We start from the raw sequence: 23,836 nt of genomic DNA on the forward strand, positions 1-23,836 counted from the left end.
GCCAGTAATTATATAGGCAACGAGCGGCAGATATTACGGAATTCTATCCGTGAAAATTATTTATCAACTATTATTTATGAATTTTTACAGCTTCTCGTTTTCTTTTTCTTCATATCTGCAGCCGGTATGCTAAAGTAATGGTTATTTACATATTTGTAATTTGGGAATGATCCCGTACACTTAGCGCTTCGAAACTCCGCTCGCAATTGTATAAACTAATTAGAGAATAATCGCTCGTCGCCGATTTTTAAGGTCGCCGACAAGTCAAAGGTCAGAATTTTCTTAGCACTACAAAATGAGAGCCCAAAAACAAAAGTCCATGGATAATTTTTTTTGACTTTTTAATATTTTTTATTATAATAGTATGATCAATGCTAAAATTATTCTATAACCGATTATGTACAAAGTTCGTTTATGTGGAAGGGTGTTTACACAATAAACACTACACGATATTGGCCTTATCCAAAATACGTTTAAGTAAATCTATCTAGAACCTATCGCTGTAATTCCTATCTCGTTGCATCTGCATAAAAGTAAGATGCTCCTGTTTTTGCAACTTCCAAATTTTATGATCATATTCCCTCCGTTGTTCCTTCATATTATTCACCAAAGCTAGATTGGTCTTTGTCACAGCTTCAACCTCAGCCTCCAGCTTCTTCCTGTGACCTTGTTGTTCCTTCACCTCTTCCTGCGTCTTCTCTAACTTCCTCTTCGCCTTGGCTGCCTTCAAGTTGGCGCGGTTAATGGACAGATACGTTTCCAAAAGGCGTTCTGACTCTGGAGTGAATTCTTCGCTAAATTTGGGATCCATTTTCGCTCCGCCCAATTTTGATTTGCTTTGATAAATGACGAAAGATTCTCTTATCAGGTCCGAGTGTCGCGAGGTCAGTGCGGAAGGGCGCACACCGGCGGGATTTTCCTTGAGAAATTTTTGCATTTCATCTGTATAGAACGTTGAGGCCGACTGTTTCGCGATGATGAATTGGCTCTCGGCGACGGACTGGTAGACTCTCTTGATTTCTGGGAGGTCATTCCCTTCAAACAAAGGTGCCCAGGAGTGGACGTATTTGATCATTTCGGACCCAGTGACCTCAACGCCACCAATTTTTTTGGTGACGAGATGACCTGGGGACAGCATGAGGGGGACGAAGGCGCCGACATGAGATGCAAATTCAGGATCGAGATTGTCCAGTTTGTCGTGTTGTTTGAATCCCTTGTCAGGTTCGGGCATCAAATAAACGCCGACATCCTGCGGAAAAATTAATTTTTGTTAGATTTAAATATACCTCAAAATTTTTGTGTTCAGTTTCCCAGAATAATTTGCACATTTACTTAAATATGCAACTCAGTTTTATAACGACTTGCATGTATGTATACAAGAACTCGGGTTTTACTAGATTGAGGTTTTTCGGGTTTTTTCTTCTAAAATTCAGTAATTTAAGTTAATTACGTTGTTTGACTGATTTTATTCAATACTTTGCTCCCAGTAAAACTCAATAAATTCAAACAATGCCCGAATAAAATTCCAGTAACACAAACCAAGAAAAACACGGTGGTGCCTCAGAATATAATACCAGGAGTTTTTCTAACCATGAATATTTAAATACCTGCATACCTTGTAGCTTTTGAGCAGTTGGTCATGCGTCAATCTCATTTCCGTCGGCTGATCAGGGTTGGAGTCCAACTTGTCCTTCTTATAGTTCCCCTGCTGTTCGTTAGGTACGTGGTTGTCGTCGTAAAATCCGAACTGGTAGTATTCGAGAAATTGAAAATCGCTGACGAGGAAGAGAAGTTTCTGGTAGGCGCCGTCTCCCAGCTCTCCACTCGCCGCGTTTCCCTCAAATTCCGGGACCGTCAAGGTAGCAAAGCTCGAAAAGAATTGAACAAACTTTAGCACGTCTTCGCCTACGTCGCGGATGACGTTGAAGATGAGGACGGACGAGAGGAGGGTCGCGATGGCGAAAATGATGGCGTTCTCCTGCATCGTGGTGTGGTCGTCGAATGAGCCTTGCGTGTCCATGAGGACAATGGCGACTCGGCGCCCGTTATGCGTCGTCCAAAACGGCTCCGACCAAAGGTCAATTCCAACCGTTATACGGTCAGTTCCGCCTAAGAAATGAGTTTGACTCAAATTAATGACCTCATGGCTTTTACTTAAAATATGCTGGTCATTAATAGTAAATGATTGGTATAATTGCACGGTATTTAATTTAACCGCATGCACCTCTACAGTTTTAATCGTAAAAATTGCTACATCTCCACTCACCCCTCCATTCAAAATTAGCCATATTTTTGGCATTCAAAATCCAGTTATTCCCCTGACTGCCGTCGTGGTTGAGATAGCGAATAAAATTGGAAAGCATGAAACTTTTTCCTGTACGTGTGGGCCCATTGATCGAGTAAACTGCGAAATAATTTTCCCCAATCTTCTCAAAGATGGATTTTGTTGCGTTTGTGTTAATGGAGATCTTGTCCTTGGTCACCTTCAGGATGGAGACCAGCTTTCCACCAGGACCCATTTTAGAACCTAAAATATTACACAAATTTAAACAGCATTTTCTGCATTGGTACACCAAATCAGACAAAAAACTGTTATGAATCGTCAAAAAAATTGTAACACCGTTACAATTTTATGTAGCAAAATTTCTCTCACTAAACTATATTTACCGACATATTTCCGCTCCGACTTGGCCTGCGACTGGAGAGGGAACATAAAAGAGGAAAGTAAAAATAACGACGAATACCCTCACTGCAACCCAAGGTACAAATTTGTAGAAATAGCTTGCTTACGAGCGTGAGAAGGTTTTCCACTGATTCAGCACTTACTTCCACATCACATCTGTCAATTAACATGATTTTGTCGATTTCTTTAATTCTATCTTGTGGGTGTCTTTTCGTTAGGGAAATAATGGTATTTTCCCAGTCTCGAAACCACCAAGCTGAACGCTTAACAATACTAGTTTCTGTATCATGCACCAGCCTGTAGAACATTGATCTTGTATCTTTCCGTTTGATTTGCTGTACAACTTCCCAAGACACTAAACCAAAAGAGTACAAATCTGCGGGGATACCGTAATTCGCAGAATTAGCTTCAGGTGCACGATATATGATATTTCCTATTTCGGGAGTTAGTGTTTTAGTGGCAGTTTCCTCACTATGGATCTGTCGACATAGACCAAAATCTCCCACTTTAACGGGAAATACGAACTCTTCATCTTGACTTAATGAAAACAGTATGTTTTCAGGACGAAAATCTCGATGTATAATGTTATGACCGTGGAGATATTTTAGCCCTTCACACATGTCCTTTACAATTCGATTTCGAACCGGGTGCAGTTCTGGGTTGTCCGTCTCATTATTTATGTTCAACCACTGACGCAACGTCTTACCACAGAGCTCCATTTGGATGCATAAGGACGGAATGTGGGTTCCTCGTTGAGCTCGAAGATAGAAGATTTGAAATTGGTCCAAAATTTTGTAATTGTTTTGAAGGCACGGTATTTTCAGCAAGACGTTGATATCCTCTACAGTGAAGGCTTTGTGAGTTTCTTTCAAGATTTGGACTAAATTGTCGTGTTTCTTGCCCTTCATTAGTTTGTATTCTCGGAGCAGTCGATATTTTTCAGTTTCGTCGTCTGGCGTGTCACCCAGGCCTTCGATGAATATGACCTTCACGGCGGTAACGTTAGCTTGTCCACGGACCTAACATTAAAAACAATGAAATTGTCTATGTAGTTACTACTACTATAATTAAAGAATTCTTTAATTATAGTTGCAAATTCATGAATTTGCAACTTATTATGTATTCAATCATCCTTGAAGATTCGTGAGTAATAGGGAAGATAAATCGACATAAATAATTATTTTATAACCAACTAGTGTATAAGCCCGTCTCCCGTTGGGCGAGAGCTTATTTGATTTTCGTAAAAATTAAGTCGGATTGTTCAAAGTTCTAGCGAATCATTTTTTACAATACATGAATATATGTAGCTAGAAATGTCTGTTGGCGAGGGAAGTGAAACTTTCTCCATCTTTACTTCCGTCACGGAAAATTACCTTCACTTCCGTTGCAGACAAACATTTCCAGCTTATATCATAAAGTATGTACAGGATTTAAAGCATGGATACGAATAAAGTTAATTAACAGTCTTCGCGTCTAATTTGTAATCAATTCCAAAATAAACTTAAAATTACCGCTTTAAAAACGTAACCGAATGACCCAGATCCAAGAAAAGATTCCAACTTGAGAACATCAAACCAGGATGCAAGTGATTCTACGTTTATACCATGGTCCATTTCCATGGTGTCCATTTTATAATTGTGGATATTATTTCAACAGTTTTACGTGCAATTAACATCAAGGAGAGAAATAAGTGAATTAATAATATTTTTATGCGCAATTAATTGAAACCGTTAAGGTAAGCTGAAGTAGTGATAAGATAAGGTAGACATGAAATACGTAAGCGAGAGATAAGTTGCGTAATTTCAGATAGGAGAGACAGCGTAGTTGGGTAGCGGCTATGTACATAGTGTCATTGAACGCACGTAATGTATATGACTTTTGTGGTTCTGTTATAATTTATAACGGCAAATAAATACTTGCTGATAACCAGGCGCCAGTGCAGTGGTGTCAATCAATTCATGACTCCGAATTTCGCAATGCACAAGTTGTAAGAGGTAAAATATTTATGTTAAACATTTCATCAATTTAACCTACTCGACAATTATTATTCCGCAAGTATAAAATACGAGAATATGTAGGACACTAGGACACCAGATAGAGGATCCATTCATATTTCCGTGTAAAACTCATATTTGGCGGCGTAGCGTGCCGCCAAACTTAAAAATTTGCATTTTCGACCAATTTCAAACCCCCATAAGTTTTGCCGTTTATGTCAGATTTTCAAAATTTTATGCTTAGAATGATCACAAAAGTCTAAATTTTTGAGAAATAAATTAAAATACAAAATTTCTAAGTTTTGAACTATTTTCAGCATTTTTTCGACGAACCCCCATTTTTATGAAAATTACGAAATTTTTCGAAAAGTTAAAAGCAATAAACCGTAGTAACGTTAGAAGTAGCTCACCCTGCAATATTATTTAATTAGGATGTATATAATTTTGCACCAATGGTGCAGAATAAGTGCACAAAATAAGGATAACTCTATAATTTGGTTCCAATGGTGCATTATAATCGGAATATGTAGGTGTAGAATTTTAGGATTTTTTTGCATCAATAGTGTAGAATAATGCGACAAAATAAGGTTCATAATGATTTAGACAACTTTGCACCAAAGGTGCGGAATAAGCCGACAAAAGAGATCTTAATTTTTATATATTCTTGCACCAAGGGTGCAAAGGAAACGGAAAAATGAAAAAAGGGCGAATTAGTATGCACCACCTGCGCAGCATGTGGTGCCAATTAAATATTTAATATTGAAACCTTTATGTCAAAATTATATGACTCTTTCTCCCGGAGATTCTTCACTATTGGTGCGTGATACATCGCGTCCACCAATTATTTCGCATCATTTTGCGTTAGCGATTGTTAGATACCAACGGTGCTATTAATTTATTAAAAAATGGACCTGGTACATTTTAATTAGCATCAATTGATACAAAAAAGTCGTTAACAGACAGACGGACAGACGGACAGACGGACAAGAGGAATTCAATAGGGCGAGCTAATAAACGGGGAATAACAGAAATTTGATATAATGTTGCACCAATGGTGCAGCCAAAATGGTTAAAATTGTGACTAAATTTTGACACGATTTCAAGGTTAAGATATGTCTGGCAGGGCTAACTAGAACTTTCAGTCAATCATAACCATTGGTGCGGAGTACATCGATTCCTCCAATTATTTCGCACCACTTTGCTTTAACGATTGTTAGCCGTAGTAATGTTAGAAGTAGCTCACCCTGTCATGATGATTAGACAGAACTTTGCATCGAAGGTGCGGAATAAGCCGGCAAAATAGATCATAAATCGTATATATTCTTGCACCCATCGTGCAATAAAAACGGCTAGCCGTTGCACCATTACTGCAGCATTAGCGACGATCCGGGCGACATAATTTTGAAAACTTTGTCAAAATTGTATGACCATTTCTCCCGGATATTTTGCACTATTGGTGGGTTTTACATCCCTTCTCCCAATTATTTCGCATCATTTTGTGTTACCGATTGTTAGATATCAACGGTGCTATTAATTTATTAAAAAATTCGATTCGGTTTGTTCAATACCAATGGTGCGTCTAACTTATTCAATAATGGTCAAGGGGATTTTTAAATAGCATCAATTGATGCAGAAAACTCGTTAACAGACGGACAGACAGACGGTCGGACAGACAGACGGACGGACAGACGGACAAGAGGAATTCAATAGCTCTCATGCTACGCAGGGTGAGCTAATAATTAAAAAAAAAATTCATGAGATAAGAAAGTTGAACTCCTGTCATGATTTTTGCCAAATATTTTAAAAATCTGTCCAATATTTCAATATGGCGGTTTTAAAAATAAAAACATTCAATTTTGGCGAATGTGGCGCCACGGCACGGCGCCAAATATAAGTTTTACACGTAAATAAGAATGAATCCTTCATCTAGGGCCCTAGTAGATTGTTAAAAACATGGTGGGTACCCTGGGCGCGACCGGCACCTTGGAGGTTTCCCTTGTTAGTCACGGCGTGGAAATAACCCGCTATCAGTTCGGTGCAAATTGAGTCACCAATCCCAAACACCACGGCGACAACAGTGTCACATCGATCATCCCGAATTTCTTGGAGTGTACTTAAACTTCATGTCGAAAATTACGTTATAGTCCATTGAACAAATCGATTAATCACCAATACACTTGTTGTTATTATGCACAACTTTCGGTTAATTGGGACCAATTATTCTTGTATGCTTTCGCATGTATCCATTTGACGGAAAAATAGCCATATATTTACCAACCCACGCGCAAAGATTACATTGGTTATGGTGATGTCAAAAGCGGGGGTACACACATAAAACTAAAAATGAAAATATGTAAATGCAAATTTCAGAATTTTTTTATTTGGCAGGTGTCCAGCAGACTAAATTCGAGAAACATATATTACGTACATAATTAGGTACATATGTAAATATATTAACATAATTAATCTTCTACATACATACAATGGAACTTTTTATTTTCGTGAACTACTTATGTACAATTAGACTTGCTGCATAACACCTGCCATTCTGGCTTCATCGGTTTTTTCACCGGCACCACCTAATCCAAATCGTTCACAATGTTTTCAAGCCTGCCAACTACTTCATCTAGAATGTTCGAAAGATCTGACTCCGAACAGACGCATCGCTGGGTGATTATATTGCAGTTGTAGGAATTTGCACCGCAAGGATTGCTGACATGACCACATTGATTATTACTGCAACGATCCGGACTTGATGGACCTAATACATAGAAAAGAATTGAAAAATTATCATACAATAAAGACACAAATAAAAAATAAATAAAACAAAAAAATATGCACGTGGTCTGACAATGTCAGTCATCTCTTTATGAGCTTTTTCATGAATGCACATTTTTTCGCCTTTGGTCGAATTAAGAAAAAATTCAACCAAAATCTAGATTTTTGAAAACGCTGATACTTTTCGAATTGTCGTCCGATTTCAAAAATTAAACAAATTTTCCACAGAATAACTTCTTTGAAGTTATAAAAATCCATTGAATTTTTTTAAACTTCATATTTTAATGCTATGTCTGAATATTACAAACGCAAGCAATGTTAATTTTATGAAAATAAAAGTGAATTTTAATAAGGTCAGGGAAGTAAATCTGATCTAAAATTGTGTCTAATTTTTGAAATTGAGTTAAAATTCGATAAGTGACAGCCTTTTGCAAAACCAGATTTTAGACGAATTTTCTATTTATTTTTATTTCACCACTTGCGGAAACATGGGCATTCTGGAAAACGAAAAAGGGCAGGTGGTTTTATTTCTGAGCGTGAACAGTTTAAAAGTTTCCCGGTCAAAATCGGTGATAACCACCCTACACCTCTCCCTTATCAGATTGTGGCATGAGCTGTGAGCTGTGAGGCTTCTTTTTGAAAACTGGAAAGGCTGAGGCCTCAGGTCCTCAACTTGAGGTCGAGGTCGGGGCCTTGAAATTTTCCGCCGAGGCCAGTGAGGCTGACAATGAGCCTAATGTTTTTGAAATTGGAAAAACCGAGACCGACCTCACTGAGATCTAAGATTCCCGATCTGAGGCCTTAAGCTTTCTCAGAGGAAAGCTAAGGTCATGTAGGCCTTTTTTCCTTTAATCTATTTTTTTAGTGTTACTTGATGAAAACCAGTCATTAAATTGTACTGATCAAGGAATAACATGTGAATAAATGACTATTAATTAATCAATCAATCAAGAGGCTAAGGCCGAAAAGTCAAAAGTGCAAATCAATAATCAAAACTCAAAGTAAAAATTAAGAAACCTGACTTAAATTATCAAAATAAACACATTATTTAAAAATTTGGACGCATTTTGACGCGTGAGGTTTTATCATTATATTATTGCTAGAATTTCATGGGCTAATCCTAAGTATATCCAAAATCCCTTTTAGACTTAAAATGGGGTTTAAGGTAGAATTATCGGATCGCATGAATAACATTTAAAATTGGGAAAAACTTCGATGCATTTCATTAGACGGGTGAGAATTTGACAACGGGGAATTGATAAAGCGGGGAACTTGTTGGGTGAGAATCGATGGGGGGGAATCGATGACGGGGAATTGATGGGCGTAAAAATGCACAGTACCGTGGCATGTGTGTACATTTTACAAGCGATCTCTTTACAAATTGTTTTTAGAATTTATACCAGTACGTCATCGCAAACCAAAATATCCATTAGCATAGCAATCGTCTGCGTTGTACTCAAAATACCCTTACTTTCTTACAACTAGGTGCCAAGAACCCAGTACAAAAACTCATTTATTTACCAATGACTTATTAACTAAAAATGATTTAAGAAATATTTTTTTACCAGACGGAATACAGTTACCAAATTCAGCAAAAGTCCCCGCGATGATTAGAATTGCGAAAAATTTCATCCTACAGCGAGTTTAAAGCAAGATATACATACATAAGCAATCAATTGAAGAATATCGAATAATTCCGAATCTTGGGATGGGTCTGTATTTATGCACGATTCCTACTTGGTATTTACGTCATGGAAATGAACTCTGCGTCAATCTAGCAACGCAAAATTGAATGTCAGAGCAAGAGAACGTGCTTAATTGAATTCAAATAGAAAAATTACCTCCCACAATTCCACCAAAATTTCGTAATAAATATTTATTAAGTTAAGTAAACCCTCACATAATTAATATATGCGGTTGCTCAAAGATTTTCGAGTTGAGATTAAATAATAAATTGCACATATGTACAATGCGAACAAAATTACTCGTAAATATGTATCATGTGCAAATAAATTAGTGTATTTTTTATTCATGAAGAAAACCTGATTCTCATTAGTGTAGGAGGTATAAATATTTATTAAGTTAGGTAAGATAAAGATTAATATGACTGAAATCTATAAATTAAATAATACTCACGTTCTACCCTGAATTGATTTCAGAATTCAGAATTTTATACATGGGATGATCAGAGAGTGATTGCTGTTTGGTTGGTTGGGTTGGCTAAGTACAAAAACAATTTAATACATTTCTAAAAATGAGTAATTATGGTTAATTACTACATAATTACTAATTCCTAATTACTTGATTAGCTTGTGTCATAAATAATTATTTATATGGAAATATGTACAATTTGACTGCGATAATCGCTAGCAATTATCGCAAAAAACTTGTCAGCATCTACTGACAATTTTTTCAAGCTCACCCTAATAACTAGCCTAGTGATTTACAATTTTTATGCTACAAAAGTCCATAAATCTCAATTAGTTAAGAGGATTTGGAATCGAGGTTATATTTAATCTTTGGGTCTGCTGATGTCAAAACTGATAACAAAATGGTGAAAATGGTGAAATTCAGAGGCAAACTTCCGTACCCAATGGAAATTTAAAAATTTTTCCGATTTAGAAATTTTCCACGGTAGCGAGGTTTGTTGTGATTTTTTAACGTTGCCGGACAATTTTTTTTAACGCTGCAGACGAATTATGTTAACATTATTCAGGAATTTTTTTATTGTTTCTGACTAATTTTTTATTAGATTATAAATCATAACTCATGCTTGCACCAAATTTGAACTTATTTATGTTGGCACGAGAAAAGTAGTAATTAGTATGTTGGATAAAATAATTAAAGGTTAGTGAAAAGGTTTCCGTTAAGACTCAAGAAATATCATATCGAGTTCATAAGTAAATTATCAGATACTTGTCCTTTGCAATCATGTTGTCTTTTGTCAATCGTTTAGTTAAATGTACCAGCAGCCAGAAAAAAACCAGGAATTTCCTCGGATGCCCATAGCAATTATTAGACAAATAATTCCTTACAGTTGCCATTTTCTGTAATACCCTCTTAATTAGTATCGATATAGCGCGAAAATAATTCACAAATATACATGCAAATAATTTCCAGCAAATTAATTTAAATTTGTATATTTCTTACTATTTTTTTAAGAATATTAGTTTGCAAATCTTGTGCATACCTAAATATTGAGCCAGCCCCAAAGTGTTAATTATTTAAACTCATAAAGTTACTTAATAACCTATTAAACCAGTAGATATATTTCAGATTATATTTATATCTTACAAATTCTGCAACGAATGCCAACACACAAATTATCAAGCAAATCCCACATACATAAAAACCAGCTGTGACCTTGGAACTAAAATTTAATCGTGAAACAGCTTCGATTTTTGGATATCTCCAATTCGCATATTGCCCAAGAAGCTTAGCGGGTTTCCATATATTATAGACGCTTTTCAAATGTGTAAAAATTCCCGACGATATAAACATCTTCAGCTGTTTCTCGACGTAATTGCTTCTTATTGGAGGTAGCGCCCAACCAAAAGGATACGGTCTTCGCTCGGTAAAGAAGTAATCTCCCTCTACATTTACGTAGATGCGATTTCGTTGATGATTATTAAAGAACCGTGTAATTCCTTCAACGTTCTCCTTGGTGTCCATTAGCGCCACAAGTCTGTAAACGCTCCAAGACACTCTGATGGTCCCAATAATATTCCACCGGTTGAATTGGGAAGTCCTTGAGCACACTTTTGTTGAATGATTGCACCACAGACACACCATCCATTAGGCTGAACGTCCCAGTCCTTACGATGTTCATATTATCATCCATCCCAAATTGTCCTACCAGCCTGTTAAACAGGTTTGATGCTATTTTGCTGTCCTTAACCCGTTGCTTATCGTCACCTCCATAACCACGAAGATGGTGACAGATATTGAGTATTTGCCAATAGAATATGAGATACCGATAATAATCAGCAAATGATGTCACGCCAGTTGACCCCAGGAAATCAAAAGGCGTAAAGAGTTGTATGTCTTCCACATCCATCACACTTGTCCAAGGTGACTTATACACTGCTGGATAATCATTTCCATGGTGAACAATGATTTGTACCAATTAGTTAAAATAGTTCCTCCTAAGATAGTCCAAATTGCGACTATGGTATAAATTCCAAACATATCCCTTTCGCTTAAACCCGATCTCATAGGCAGACAACGATCCTGAGTTCTCCAACGATATTCCAACAAATATGACCAATGCATCGGAAATAAATCTTCTAAGTATTGACGTTAAAATTAAAACCACTATGATGAAACACACCGCCATGTAAGCCCAACTAGTAACATCAAACGGACTACTGAGGGTACCTAACGTGTCGGAGTCCTTCTTTATTCCGTAACACGATACAAAGCCGTACTTCTTAACGCCATGCAGGATGAAACCATACCCACGACTCTGAAAGGAATACAGTGGGAATAAACCTTCAAAATGGTGGTAAGGATGCTTGAGTGCAAAACCATAAATAAGAACGTCTTCAAGAATCAGATAGGAAATAATTTGATGAAACGTGGTTACATCCGCTACCTTCTTAAGTACATCGTGAGAATAACGATGTCCCGGATTATCTGTTAAGTTAGCTAATTCAGTCAGCTTGACCAACGTTGCGACACTTATGCCTTCAATAGTCCAAAAGTATTTGCCAAGCCGCGACACATTTTTACCCATTTGAACGAGCTTGTGGAAGCAATCAGCTGGAGCACACTGTACGTGATACCATGCTACGGAATATTCCATCTCTCCAGATTTCCTACCGCTATACGTAATATTTGGGGGAGTTACTAATTTGAACTGATGGTATATATTGTGGTATTCAAACTGTAAGATTGAATTGCATGTTGTTGTCACATCTACTAAGATAACTTCAATTACACCGATATGTTCGAAGATAAATATAGCCTTCTTGAAATCAATCTGTACATTTTGTTTATCACCTGTCATCATAATAAAATAATGCGGCCGCCATGTTTTTTGAATGAATGAGGATAGGCTGAGAAAATTAAAATATATTGCTTTCGTTCAGAAAATCCACCTTTTTCTGGTATGATTGCAAATGTCGCCCAACAATGCGGATTTCGCCTTCGTACCATAGAAAATTTATCCTCTATCAGCTTCCCGGTCACTAAGCTTATCTTGGTATCGTAGACCAGTGAAATTATTGGCACGTGGGTGGGCCATTTGCTCCCCAAGTACAGTTTGTCTCGAGTGAACACCATCGTCGTACAGTTCTCAAAGGGAACAAGATAGTCGGTGAGGTTGATAAGAAAAATTTCATCCGTCGTCAGGAATTTGTCCCCGGTTTGATCAATCGTTGTACTCCGTACGTAGAGGATTGGTGTCACAGTTACAAGAAGTAAATAGAAGAAGTCACCCATTCCTATTTTGTCAGGGCAATGAAATCGAGAGATTTGGATTTACTTATTTGGTATTTAACTGCCAAGCGTATTTGAATCACAATAATGTTTTTTGCTGTAAATTTTTCAAGTAAGTTACCAATAAACTATTACAATATCGCTTCAACTTCGGTACACCATGCAGTCTTCTTGTGGGACATTATTAGTCAGCAAACGTGCCATGCATAGAATAATTTATGTACACGGAACATTTAAGCACTTTAAGAATTCGAACCGAATTTAAGTTTCGTTATCACTTTCAAATAAGTGGGAAATAATAATTGAATAGTTTAATAATAGCACACAAAGTGACACACACGTTTCTGTGGAAATAAGTTTATTGAGTTTTTTTTTGTATTTTTGAAATATATGTATGTACACATGCCTATGCACTACCGCTACAATAAAAGTTCACAAATACATAAGGTAAGTCTTCACAATCTGGACCAAGGGTTGAAATAATATTTAAAATGACGCTCAAGATAAATTTTAAATACCTACGTTACTAAAGACAATTGAATCGAGTTGTTCAACGCACATTACATACGGCTATGAATAAAAAATGATTCAAACCGAACGAACCGAAAGTGTTACAGCGACCTGACTATACGTTTGCGTAGGCGGGATGTTGGGGAAAGCACATTACACAAATTTATGCACGTAGAGGGAAATATCCCAAGTTGGAATAATAAAATCAAATTATTAAAAATAACGGGTTACAACGAATGTAACCAACAGGTGAAATCAGTGTGTTATCCGTCAACCTGAACACCATAATATGGTGTTCACACAATATTATTGGGTTTATCCGTTCAAAATCTGTTAATATTGACATTTCTAATGCGTTTTGCACAATTCTGAAAAATGTATCAAATTCAACTGTTTATGATAATTCTGGGACCTTCAAGTTACTTTTGTGACCAGTCAAAATGTAGGTCACCATTGAATTCTGGGTTAAAATTCAGTTCAAATTGAAATATGTATGCAATTTGACCCTTAAATGACATTTCATAACCTTTTGACCTTGAAGAGTGTGACCTACAGTGTCCCTGTTCGAACTCGCCCTGTCGTTTGACATTAGGAATTTCCCATCAAAATTTCAAGGCTCTATGTCTTTTCGTTCAAAAGTTGTCGGACCAAGACATAACGATCTTATAAAGTGCTTTCACACCTTAATAACTACCTTTCACGTAATTCGTTAAATATAGACATGGAAATTCGGCCGGATACACTCCACCAGGATTTTGCTCTCCCATTCATTAAATTTTTCATTACACTCATTATCTCCACGCGAAAAATTGTTTTATAACTTTCCTTTCTAACTGTGATATGAACAGCCATATGAGTTTTATACATATTTGGCAATCCTCAGGATACTGTTACTATTGTAGTTTTATGTATTATGTTTTATGTAAGTTGCATTTCTGAATAATTTTAAGACATTACACCTAGTAGGGCCAATTGTAATGACCAACGTCTACCTCACGCCAATAAAATTAGTACACAGGAGCTATCTTAGCCAGTTGTACTATTTTTTATTGAAATGCCCATGCAATTGTCTATCAGAAACCATGTTTCGAAATTTTTTGTGACACAAGGTGTCAAAATGACAGATCGGCCAAACCGACGTGTTGCAATTTGTCAGCAACATTTTGGTAAACAAAAAAATCCGTCATTTTTCAATTGCTCAATAAAAATCGGAACTGATCGCAAGATGGTCCACCGTACCGCAAAATGATCCACTGACACTTACACTGAGAAAAGTTATCTATTAAGAAATGATACTACACTAATTGCAACATTTTTTACAAATAAAAGTAGATTTTGGAAACGCTATGTAAATTATCTACTTACAAAGAACTGCGTTTAGTCTTCACCCGTATACTTAAGGGATTTTTACCGATCTCAATTAGTAGAACACATTAGCTTACAGGTGCTAAGTTCATTATGTAAGTTATAAAATCATAAAATCCTATGCAATTATAAAATCTTAAACGTTCTTAATTCTCCTGTGGATGGATGCGCGGTATACCAATTTAATTCCCCAGTGGGTATGAATTTGTGGTATCAAAATTAATCCCCCACTGGGTGCGGATGCGTTATATTTATATTTCATAGAGTTTGATCAATCCCGAGTGTTGCAGGATTTTTAGGATTGTTATGTTCTCGTAATGCTAAATAAACTTTGCACTATTAGCACACGTTAGCAACCAGTAACCTAACACGTAAATATACATACGTACATATGTAAATAGTTTGCTTAATGGAAATATTTCAAAAAGCTCTAATTCCGTGAGTTTTCATCCGATCAAGTAGAATGAAGGCTTACAATTTGCTTATTATCCTGGAGAATAATATAAATGGCAAGCCCCTGGTCGGAAACACTTCCTTGATGCCAATAAATGGATTTGGAATTTTAGGCATCGGACTTTCTACCTGAAGGAATTAGAATTTTTGAAAAAATAAAAAAACGTGTCTGTAAAACAGAATTCTGATTTTTTTGTTTCAACATGTTTTCCATGTAACGAAGGGTATGGGCGAAATCTCAGTGCGACCTTTTAAAAGTTGCAGCTGAATGCATACTTAGGCTTCGCCGTAACCATGGTGATCTTTTAGCATGATCTTGTTATGCTGACTTTTCCTTCACCAGCCCTTCCTTCTCCAGCACCTCACCTTCACGCTTCCTTCCTTCGCCAAATAGGGCTGGCTGGCAATTATTCAGGACGCTACAAGTGGAATTACAGCAACAAGAAATTACAATTTTATTTGAGAACATGCCAATTAGTTTTAGTTACAAATTTCATGAGTTTAACAGACGAGGACTATGGGTATCTCTTCTCTGTCTTTGTGGGCCTTTGCTGGTCCTTTCATAGACACAAGTGACGCTTTCCGGTCACTCACACAAATTTCAAGGTTGCATACATATACCATTATTAAAATATCATGAATCAATTAAAAATGCATAGATTAAGTATACAAAATATTCAAGTTTCGGCGACAATATGAATCTATGAAGCTAGTGACCTATTTCTGTAAAATAAACGTCCATCTTGTGTCGGTCCCTATGACGTTAATATTCGACTTTGTCACTTTGTACTGGTACTGCTCCAAAAATTTGATATACATCAGAGCCACGGAAAGGACGCCGTCGCGATGTGTGCTGAAATGACAATCAAGCTTATGCATACATTTACATAATCTTTTAAACAATTTGTGTTAACCTAGATAGATAAGGTGTATTTATTCAAGCAGCACTCTTAGAAATAATTTTACCCTTTTGAAAAGGAATAGCTTTCAATTCTGAGTTAAGTAAACTATAATAAATTCAGAGTAAGGTTAACTTGATGAAGAATAAAGCTTACTCAGGATTTAGTACACTTTACATAATTTAGAATTGAAATCTCGACTACTTTTCAAAAGGGTAAAATTATTTCTAAGAGTGCTGCTTGAATAAATACACAAGAAAACTGGTAAACCATATCTGACTAGAGTACTGTTTTACAACTTACGACCTTACAATACCTCAAGAAGCAGAAGGGCACGTGTTTAGTTCGTAAGCTGATTTTTGTAAGTTTACTTGGTTACGGGTAGGAATGGGTTCGGATCGGATCGGATCGGATTTTGAGGTCTTCGGATCAAACCGATTCGGATTATGCAGGGTCTCGGATTGATCCGAGACGGATTAACCAACCAATCCGATCCGACTAGGATCAATCCGACGGATTTCGGATCGGATCGGATTAGTCTTATGTTTGTATATGATTGCGATACATAATTACAAATGTACAATCATGTAGTCTAAATACTCAAAGGGTGATGCCAACATATTTACATACATACCTATGTATACATATATGTATATACAGCCTAAATTATCCAAGAATTATATATGCGCACTAAATTTATACAACCCGACAAATATGCAACAAATAGGATGTGTATTATTATTGAATCATATTTTCAAAGCGGCAATTCTGGTACAAAAAGATAATTATGTCAAAAAACCTTGGAATACAATCTGAACCTTTCTATATATTCATTTATTGAACAATAAATAATTTACCCCATCTGCTGACAAAATTTTTAACTTTAACTTCATATTATTAGTTTGCACCTCGATTTGAGTCATTGTACCTGATATATCAACGGTTCATAACCAGAGTTCTTATAGCGTAGCTTATATTTTTCGAAATGTGACTCATCCTACTTACAAAGTAAACTGCCGAGGTGAGATCGTGTCCAGGGTCCATCCATATTTTCGTGCAAAACTCATCCGCGTCATGGCATGATGCAAAGCTAAAAATCTGAATTCTAGACCAATTTCAAACCTCCATAAATTCAGTTTCCGCGGGATTTTCCAAACTTTCGCTTAAGATAACCCCAAAAGTTAAAATTTTAAGAAAAAAATAAACAGCTACAAATTTTAAATTTTTGAAATATTTGTATGATTTGTTCGACGCATCCTCATGATTAAGAAAATGTGAAAGTTTTCAAAAAAAATTTACACAATAAATTTTTTGAAAAATTTCACGGTGGAAGTTGGGCTATTTGCCATGATCTTAGTCAAAAGTTTTGCAAATCTGTCAAGGATATCAAAAGTTTTGTCGGTTTTAAAATTGAAAACAATTAAATTTGTCGAATATGCCGCCACGCCATGGCGCCAAATATGAATTTTGCCGATACCATGAATGAAACATAATGGATATCCTGGACCCGACGGGAACCTCGGAAGTTTCCCTCGTTTTCCTAAATAGTTGCTTGCAACTTGCGAGAAATTTCTAAATTTCATCTTTCAACTACAATTTTGAAATTTTGGCACATAACATCACTGTCCCACTTGTATAACCCCCACTACTGCACACTAGTCAATCATTTCCGATTTCCCTCAGCTGAAACCAGATTCCTAATTTGTCATGATTTTTTGTCATTATCTGAATTTGCCGTCTTGAAAATATGATTGAATAATTGTACACTTATAGAATCTACTAAATCCTGTATATTTGTTGCATATTTGTCTTTACATATTTGTCTGGTTGCATAACCGTGTGCGTACATATTTATATGTCCCTGCATAGTTTCCGGTTGAATATTTTTCACCACAAATATCACTGTTTCTACTGAAAGGGTGACCTTAACGCTACTCAATATGCATTTGTCAACAATGGTACTTTATTTTTAATTTTTATAATTTTTTGTTATTAAAATAACAAAGACAAGGAAAATTTTATCCTAGTAAATAATTAAGGTTGTTAGTCAAGAATTTTTGACTTTGCCCATGATTTTAAGCACATGCATTCACTAATTGTTCCAGAGGAAAGTTTATATCGATTCCAATCAAAAGTTTGGCGCTGGAAAATGCACGCTCGGAAGGGGCACTGGTCGCTGGTGTTGCTAAATAGTCACGAGACATTTTGGCCAGTCCTGGGAATTGAGATTCATTGGCCTGTAATGAAAATATGAATTATGCATAACTAAATAATGACCAAAATATTTATAACTTATAAGTTATAATGCTCTGAATGTATCTACATACCTTCCACCATTCTAGTCGATTGCACGGCACGCCATTATTTTCATGTGCAATCACAGGAAGAGCCATATAGCGGTCAAATTCGCTTCGCTCATCTAGTTTGCGTTTTTTGTAAAGCTGGGCTACTAAGGAAGTGCTGCATTCTTGTGTAGGTACCTTTTCAGGAGACATTTCTACGGGGCTGATGGCATAATTTGTAAAGACCTGCTGTGTCTTCTCCTGTACCGCATCTATGCTACCTTGTGTCCAATTCTTATCTTTAAAGAAGGATCCTTTCAGAGTAGGGTCCAAAATAATTGCACATCCATATATTTCGTTAAGAGGAGTACTCTGTCCTGTTAGGTTGTAGTACTGGGCGATTTTATCATGACATGACGGCGGACTGAAATTCAGCAGCTTGGTTGGTCGACTTGTTGAACTCTGCAATGTTTTCTAGCAGATAGTTGTAGACTGGGATTACATACTGTATAGTTGGATACTTATCGCCACAGAGATAAGTAGAGGCATTTTCGAAAATCTAAAACAACGAAAAGTAAACTCACGGCGTTGAATTCCCTGAAACTTTAATTATGGTGCATGCCAAAGTACATCGTATTTGCACAGTTAGAAAAATTGACGCTGAAACTGACATCGGCGTTGATGAATTTGTTTTGTCTATTATGTGTTCTTCAGACCTTTGGTTAGCCATCCTATATCGCCGTTGCCACGAATGCGTACTAAGCAGCTACGTTTCGAGAACAAAATTACCGAACTACAAAAACCCTACAGTTTTTCTAGCTGTGCAAATATGATCATCTATGTATGACCTTGTAAAGTACTGATCGCTCCCGTTTTGGGTTTTAAGGGCGAAGGCAGGAAAAAATAGTCATCGATAATTCATCTTACAGGTAATTTCATATAGTTCTAAAAAACTTACAGTGTATGTATTTCATTTAAAAAATTGTTTCAGCACGAGCCGAAAACGATGAATTTGCGAACGGACAATGCAGCAAATTCAGGAAAATTCAGGACTGGACAAAACTTGGGAGCCTTAATCTCCACAAATTACAATGGCATAATAAATTGTCTAAAGGGTAAAACTAACATACAACCTATGAGCATTTGTAAAAATTCAGATTCTTTGAAATAAATGGAACTATAATAAAATGACGGTCATTTTTCCATCTTCACTTTACTTTTGGCATGCACCATATAATATTAAATTCATGTGCAAAAAAATACCTCCAAAAACTTGGACGTGCTTTCCAATGTTGCCCATTCATGTTCATCCAGAGCGAGGGACCTTAGTTCTGGCTCCCATGAATCTCAACGGCAGGTTTTAATTGAATTGCACGCATAATCATTTCATATGTGGAGTTCCATCGAGTTTTACAATCTAGTATCAGAGCAATTTCCTTCAAATTGGAAGTTTTACAGGCAGTGAGAAACTTTTGACGCCTTTGGGGCGAGACTCGTATCTTGACTACCAGTTTACGAAGCTAAAATTTAAATAATCGTAATTAGTTTTTACTACATACTACAATTTTTTCCGTATTATTGACCTTATTGACAGCTCCGATCGGTTGAAAATCGGTTTCCTCGGAGTCCAATGGAGGTGCCTTGAGCCCATTGATAAAGGCCGTAACCGCAATATGAATTATATGAGCTATACATCTTGTGTGGTGATCTTTGGGACAGAATTTTTTGTTGGACTCCGCAAATGCTCGGCACAATGTATTATTATTACTCGCGTTGTCGGTGACAAGCGCCAGAATCTAGAACACAGTAAGATTTTTAAATCAAAAAGCTTCTATCGTACACAAGCTAGCTTTTAATGACAGTGTCGTTGTAATTAATAACAAATGTATCTAATTGACTACAAGAAAACGTGAAAAATCAATGCTAGTTAATTAAAATTTCTTTGCGATAATGTAATTGTACCCTCAAATGTGTCATTATTCATTTTTTGCTAATTTAATTTTTTGGAATATTAATCAAATAAAATCTTTCATTGCAGTATTATGCAAGGACATGTAATTAATTTGTTATCAAGTAATTAATTGGAATTTAAGTCAGTATTAATTTTCAATTAAGTAATTGTAATTGCGGTCAATTATCCAGCCGCTTTATTTATTACTTGAGTACTTAATTATTTGCTCTCGTCAATTGGAAATAAGTAATTAGCAATTAATTACATACTCAAGTAATTTTGCGAGATGACACGAAATTATTTGAGAAAAACTAATTTTGTAACTCGCCTTGTTCTCACTAATGTGATACTTCTTCAACGTATTAAGTAAAGCATCAGCAAGATTCTCTCCAGTATGCGGGCCATCTAAACTCACGAAATCTAACACCAATTGAATTTGTTTCCAGTCTTGAGAAATATAATGAGCCGTGATACACATGAAGGCCATTTGTGAAGGTGATGTCCACGAATCCAGAGTTATTGATATTTTAGACTCCATACCCTAGAAGTTCCACGTTTGGATTATCATTGGTATGTTTCAATATTTCGAAAAAGGTACTACCTGAATCAGATTAATCAATTTATCTTTCTTATCTAAATAGAGCTCCAATATCCACTTTTTGAGAGTCTTTCGCGTAGGTATTTGTGCCATCGGATTAAGGGATGTAACAAATTTTCGAAACTCTTCATTCTCGACTTCAGAAAAAGGCTGGTCACTAGATATAATCCAATCCACTAATGCACTCTTCATTTGCTCCTCGTCAAACTGTAAGATTTAGAACCATAATTTTAACATTTATTTTAAGGGGCCGTTCATAAATTACGTAACGCAAGAGCGGGGGGGGAAGGGGGGTCAAAGCCTCCAATGGTATCGTTCCTATTTTACGCATGTTAAAGGGGGAGGGTGGGTCTGGAAATTTGCAGTTTTCGCGTTATTTATTTTATGGACGGACCTTAAGAGGTAGCAATGTGTAGTTTACCTTTTGTGGATTTTCAGGTTTAAAATAGCTGCTTATAGATGTACCGCTCGTCATAGTAGTTTCTTTGGAAGGATGCTTATTTCGAATATGAGTTTGAAGGGTTTTAGTACTGCCCATAGATTTACGGAGGTCATATCTACAAAAACGTGCACTGTGAGTACTCAAGAAACTTAACAAATTAAAAGTTAGTTATCTTACACAACACTACAGTAGTTGCATGCCTTTCCTACGAAAGTTTGTCCGTTCTTTTTAACCTCCTTGTCCGAAAAATGCTTCCAAACCCAACTTTTACCTTGGTTCAGCTTTGGCGGATCGAACCCTTGGGGGGCAGGTCCTTGTGAATTGTCTGCATCGTCATCGTCGATAACTACACTTCCGTCGTCGTCCTCCATTATCTTACTATATATAATCTAATTTTTACTGGTACAGAATTTAGCTTTAGCTTTAGAAATATTATTAGGCACGAGACTTGCCTGTAGTGCGGAGGACGAGTTGGTGAAATCTGCCTCACAATTTGTGAAGTGCGGGCGTGGAAGCTTTTGGGGCGATTTCATTCGAACCCAAAAATCCAATATCCATTGATTGAAACATTGCGACTTAAGTTGTCACTTTACATGACTTCGACTTTAAAATGTTTACTGATATGATATGCAAATTTGTGGGATAGTTATTTTGTTAATTAAAAAATTTGTGATAAATGAGTTATTCTGAACTTTTTCTTCTTTTCACTGTAACTTTTGTTTTCATGATTAACATGTGATATACATACATACATACATACTTAATTTGATAAGAATGGCCCTGGATTTTCAATACATTTACGTTCCCGTACATAATTCCCAAATAGCATTCACAATATTGTACATGTGTAAGCCCGGGTTAAATTATTGCAAATTTGGTGTTATAAATTTTTCCCCTTACCTCGACTACATAATGTCTGACAAGATTCAAGATATTATCTTGATCTTATCGTCGTATGATCAGAACAGTGTTATGAATTATGCATGTTTTAGGCAATAGAATATGTGGCCAAAAATTATCTGAGCACCTAAAAAATCTCCAAATCCGCTCACAAAATGTGCTGAAACTTTTTTGTATTAGAAAAAAGTGACTACCATTAATGGATTGTATTTGGCTCTGGTTTCGAGGCGCGACGGAACTGGGCGTCACTTTTGGTTGTCTGAATTTAGACGTAACGTTTTACCGTTGCAATATCTTGCCCATGTACTTCGATACTATGGAGACTAAGCAACTTTTTCTAAATTCGAAAGAAATTCCATATTAACCGGATGAAGTACCAGCCCACACTTCAAAAATTACTACTTGCTTTCGAGTGTTGGTTATTTACCACCTTAGCAAAGGGGGTGTGGCTCGGAGCACCCCGGACATGAACCAAATTAAAAATTTATGGCCCTAGCTTAAATTTAAGGCGGTCTACGAAATAGTTCCACGTGATACTGTTTCCAAGATCTAACATTTTAAAAACGCTTGGAAAAAATTCCGAAAACTGTTTTGGAAAATCTGTCAGAAAACATTCAAAATCGTCTGGAGGACATGTTTTTCATGTGAAAACAACGATTGTTTGAGACTATACCTCACCTGGTCAGATAATTTCTGACCACGATGTAGTAGTGTGTGTATCTTGCATATCTACATTGTATGACAAAATTATAAAAGCAATGACATAATTTGTATGTAGGCTAAAGAGGCTAAGGACACGTTGGTCTGGTCGCCAGTGATCAACTTTGTTGGGGGAATTTGTTGTACGGCTTATGAGATCTTGCCTTTACCAGTTTTTTCTCGACCTTCTGAATGTGTTACAGATTTCTGTGCTTACATATGTACCCTTTGACTAACACTTTATTGGCCTTAATATGATACAAATAGTTTGAATTAATCTTTGACTTTACGGCCGCATCAGGCACGGACGTGGATAATTTCGTAAAATGCTGTACTTGAGGCAGAGGTCGACGCCGCCGATCTCACGCCGCCGCGCCGCCATACGCCGATGCATTTTACGCGCCGCCGCCGCCGACAATTTGATTTCCTATTCCTTCAACATTGCGACGCCGCGCCGCGCCGCCGACGCCGCCGAAAAATAACCAAAAACTGGCGCCGCCGCCGCCGAAAATTTGTCAGCGTCGACCTCTGACTTGAGGCTGACATTTTTTGATTCTGCATGATTTTTGATGCATGTCACATGTGGTAATTTTTCCACGGTCGCACCTTTATTCCCTTAAATGTTGTCAGTCCGTTTTCGAGTCTTTGTTCGAGTCTTTGTCACCCAAATTCTGATACTTACATAACCCTCGTTTAGCGCGTTCGTCGGTTCGAAATGGCATAGGCAATTTATTTTGCATTAAAAACATTTGAAATTTTTGAGGCCAGTAGACAGATATATCTATATATAGATGTGATTTATCCATAGATGTACGATACTAGCATATAAAGCCGTCCTAAAGA

General features: G+C 36.7%; 2 protein-coding genes and 1 long non-coding RNA gene across 3 annotated transcripts; all 3 read right to left on the reverse strand.

The window, feature by feature from the left end:
- Positions 1 to 333: 333 nt before the first annotated feature.
- On the reverse strand, positions 334 to 4,416 carry LOC110859669. Its single transcript, XM_022108641.2, has 6 exons — positions 4,195 to 4,416; positions 2,791 to 3,702; positions 2,668 to 2,698; positions 2,267 to 2,527; positions 1,616 to 2,109; positions 334 to 1,249 (listed from the first exon to the last, which is right to left on the reverse strand). Exons 1-6 carry the CDS (start codon positions 4,309 to 4,311, stop codon positions 488 to 490), a joined length of 2,577 nt encoding a protein of 858 aa, XP_021964333.2. The 5' UTR covers positions 4,312 to 4,416; the 3' UTR covers positions 334 to 487.
- Positions 4,417 to 7,027: 2,611 nt separating this feature from the next.
- LOC110859683 lies at positions 7,028 to 9,159 on the reverse strand. The gene is made up of 2 exons (XR_002548885.2): positions 9,021 to 9,159; positions 7,028 to 7,438 (listed from the first exon to the last, which is right to left on the reverse strand). It is a non-coding gene; the product is annotated as an uncharacterized LOC110859683 (long non-coding RNA).
- Positions 9,160 to 18,196: 9,037 nt separating this feature from the next.
- On the reverse strand, positions 18,197 to 18,733 carry LOC118438842. Its single transcript, XM_035859626.1, has 2 exons — positions 18,449 to 18,733; positions 18,197 to 18,358 (listed from the first exon to the last, which is right to left on the reverse strand). Exons 1-2 carry the CDS (start codon positions 18,614 to 18,616, stop codon positions 18,197 to 18,199), a joined length of 330 nt encoding a protein of 109 aa, XP_035715519.1. The 5' UTR covers positions 18,617 to 18,733.
- Between the last annotated feature and the right edge of the window lie 5,103 nt (positions 18,734 to 23,836).

The sequence above is a fragment of the Folsomia candida genome, unplaced genomic scaffold (assembly GCF_002217175.1).
Source record: "Folsomia candida strain VU population unplaced genomic scaffold, ASM221717v1 Fcan01_Sc027, whole genome shotgun sequence".
NCBI lineage: Eukaryota > Metazoa > Arthropoda > Collembola > Entomobryomorpha > Isotomidae > Folsomia > Folsomia candida.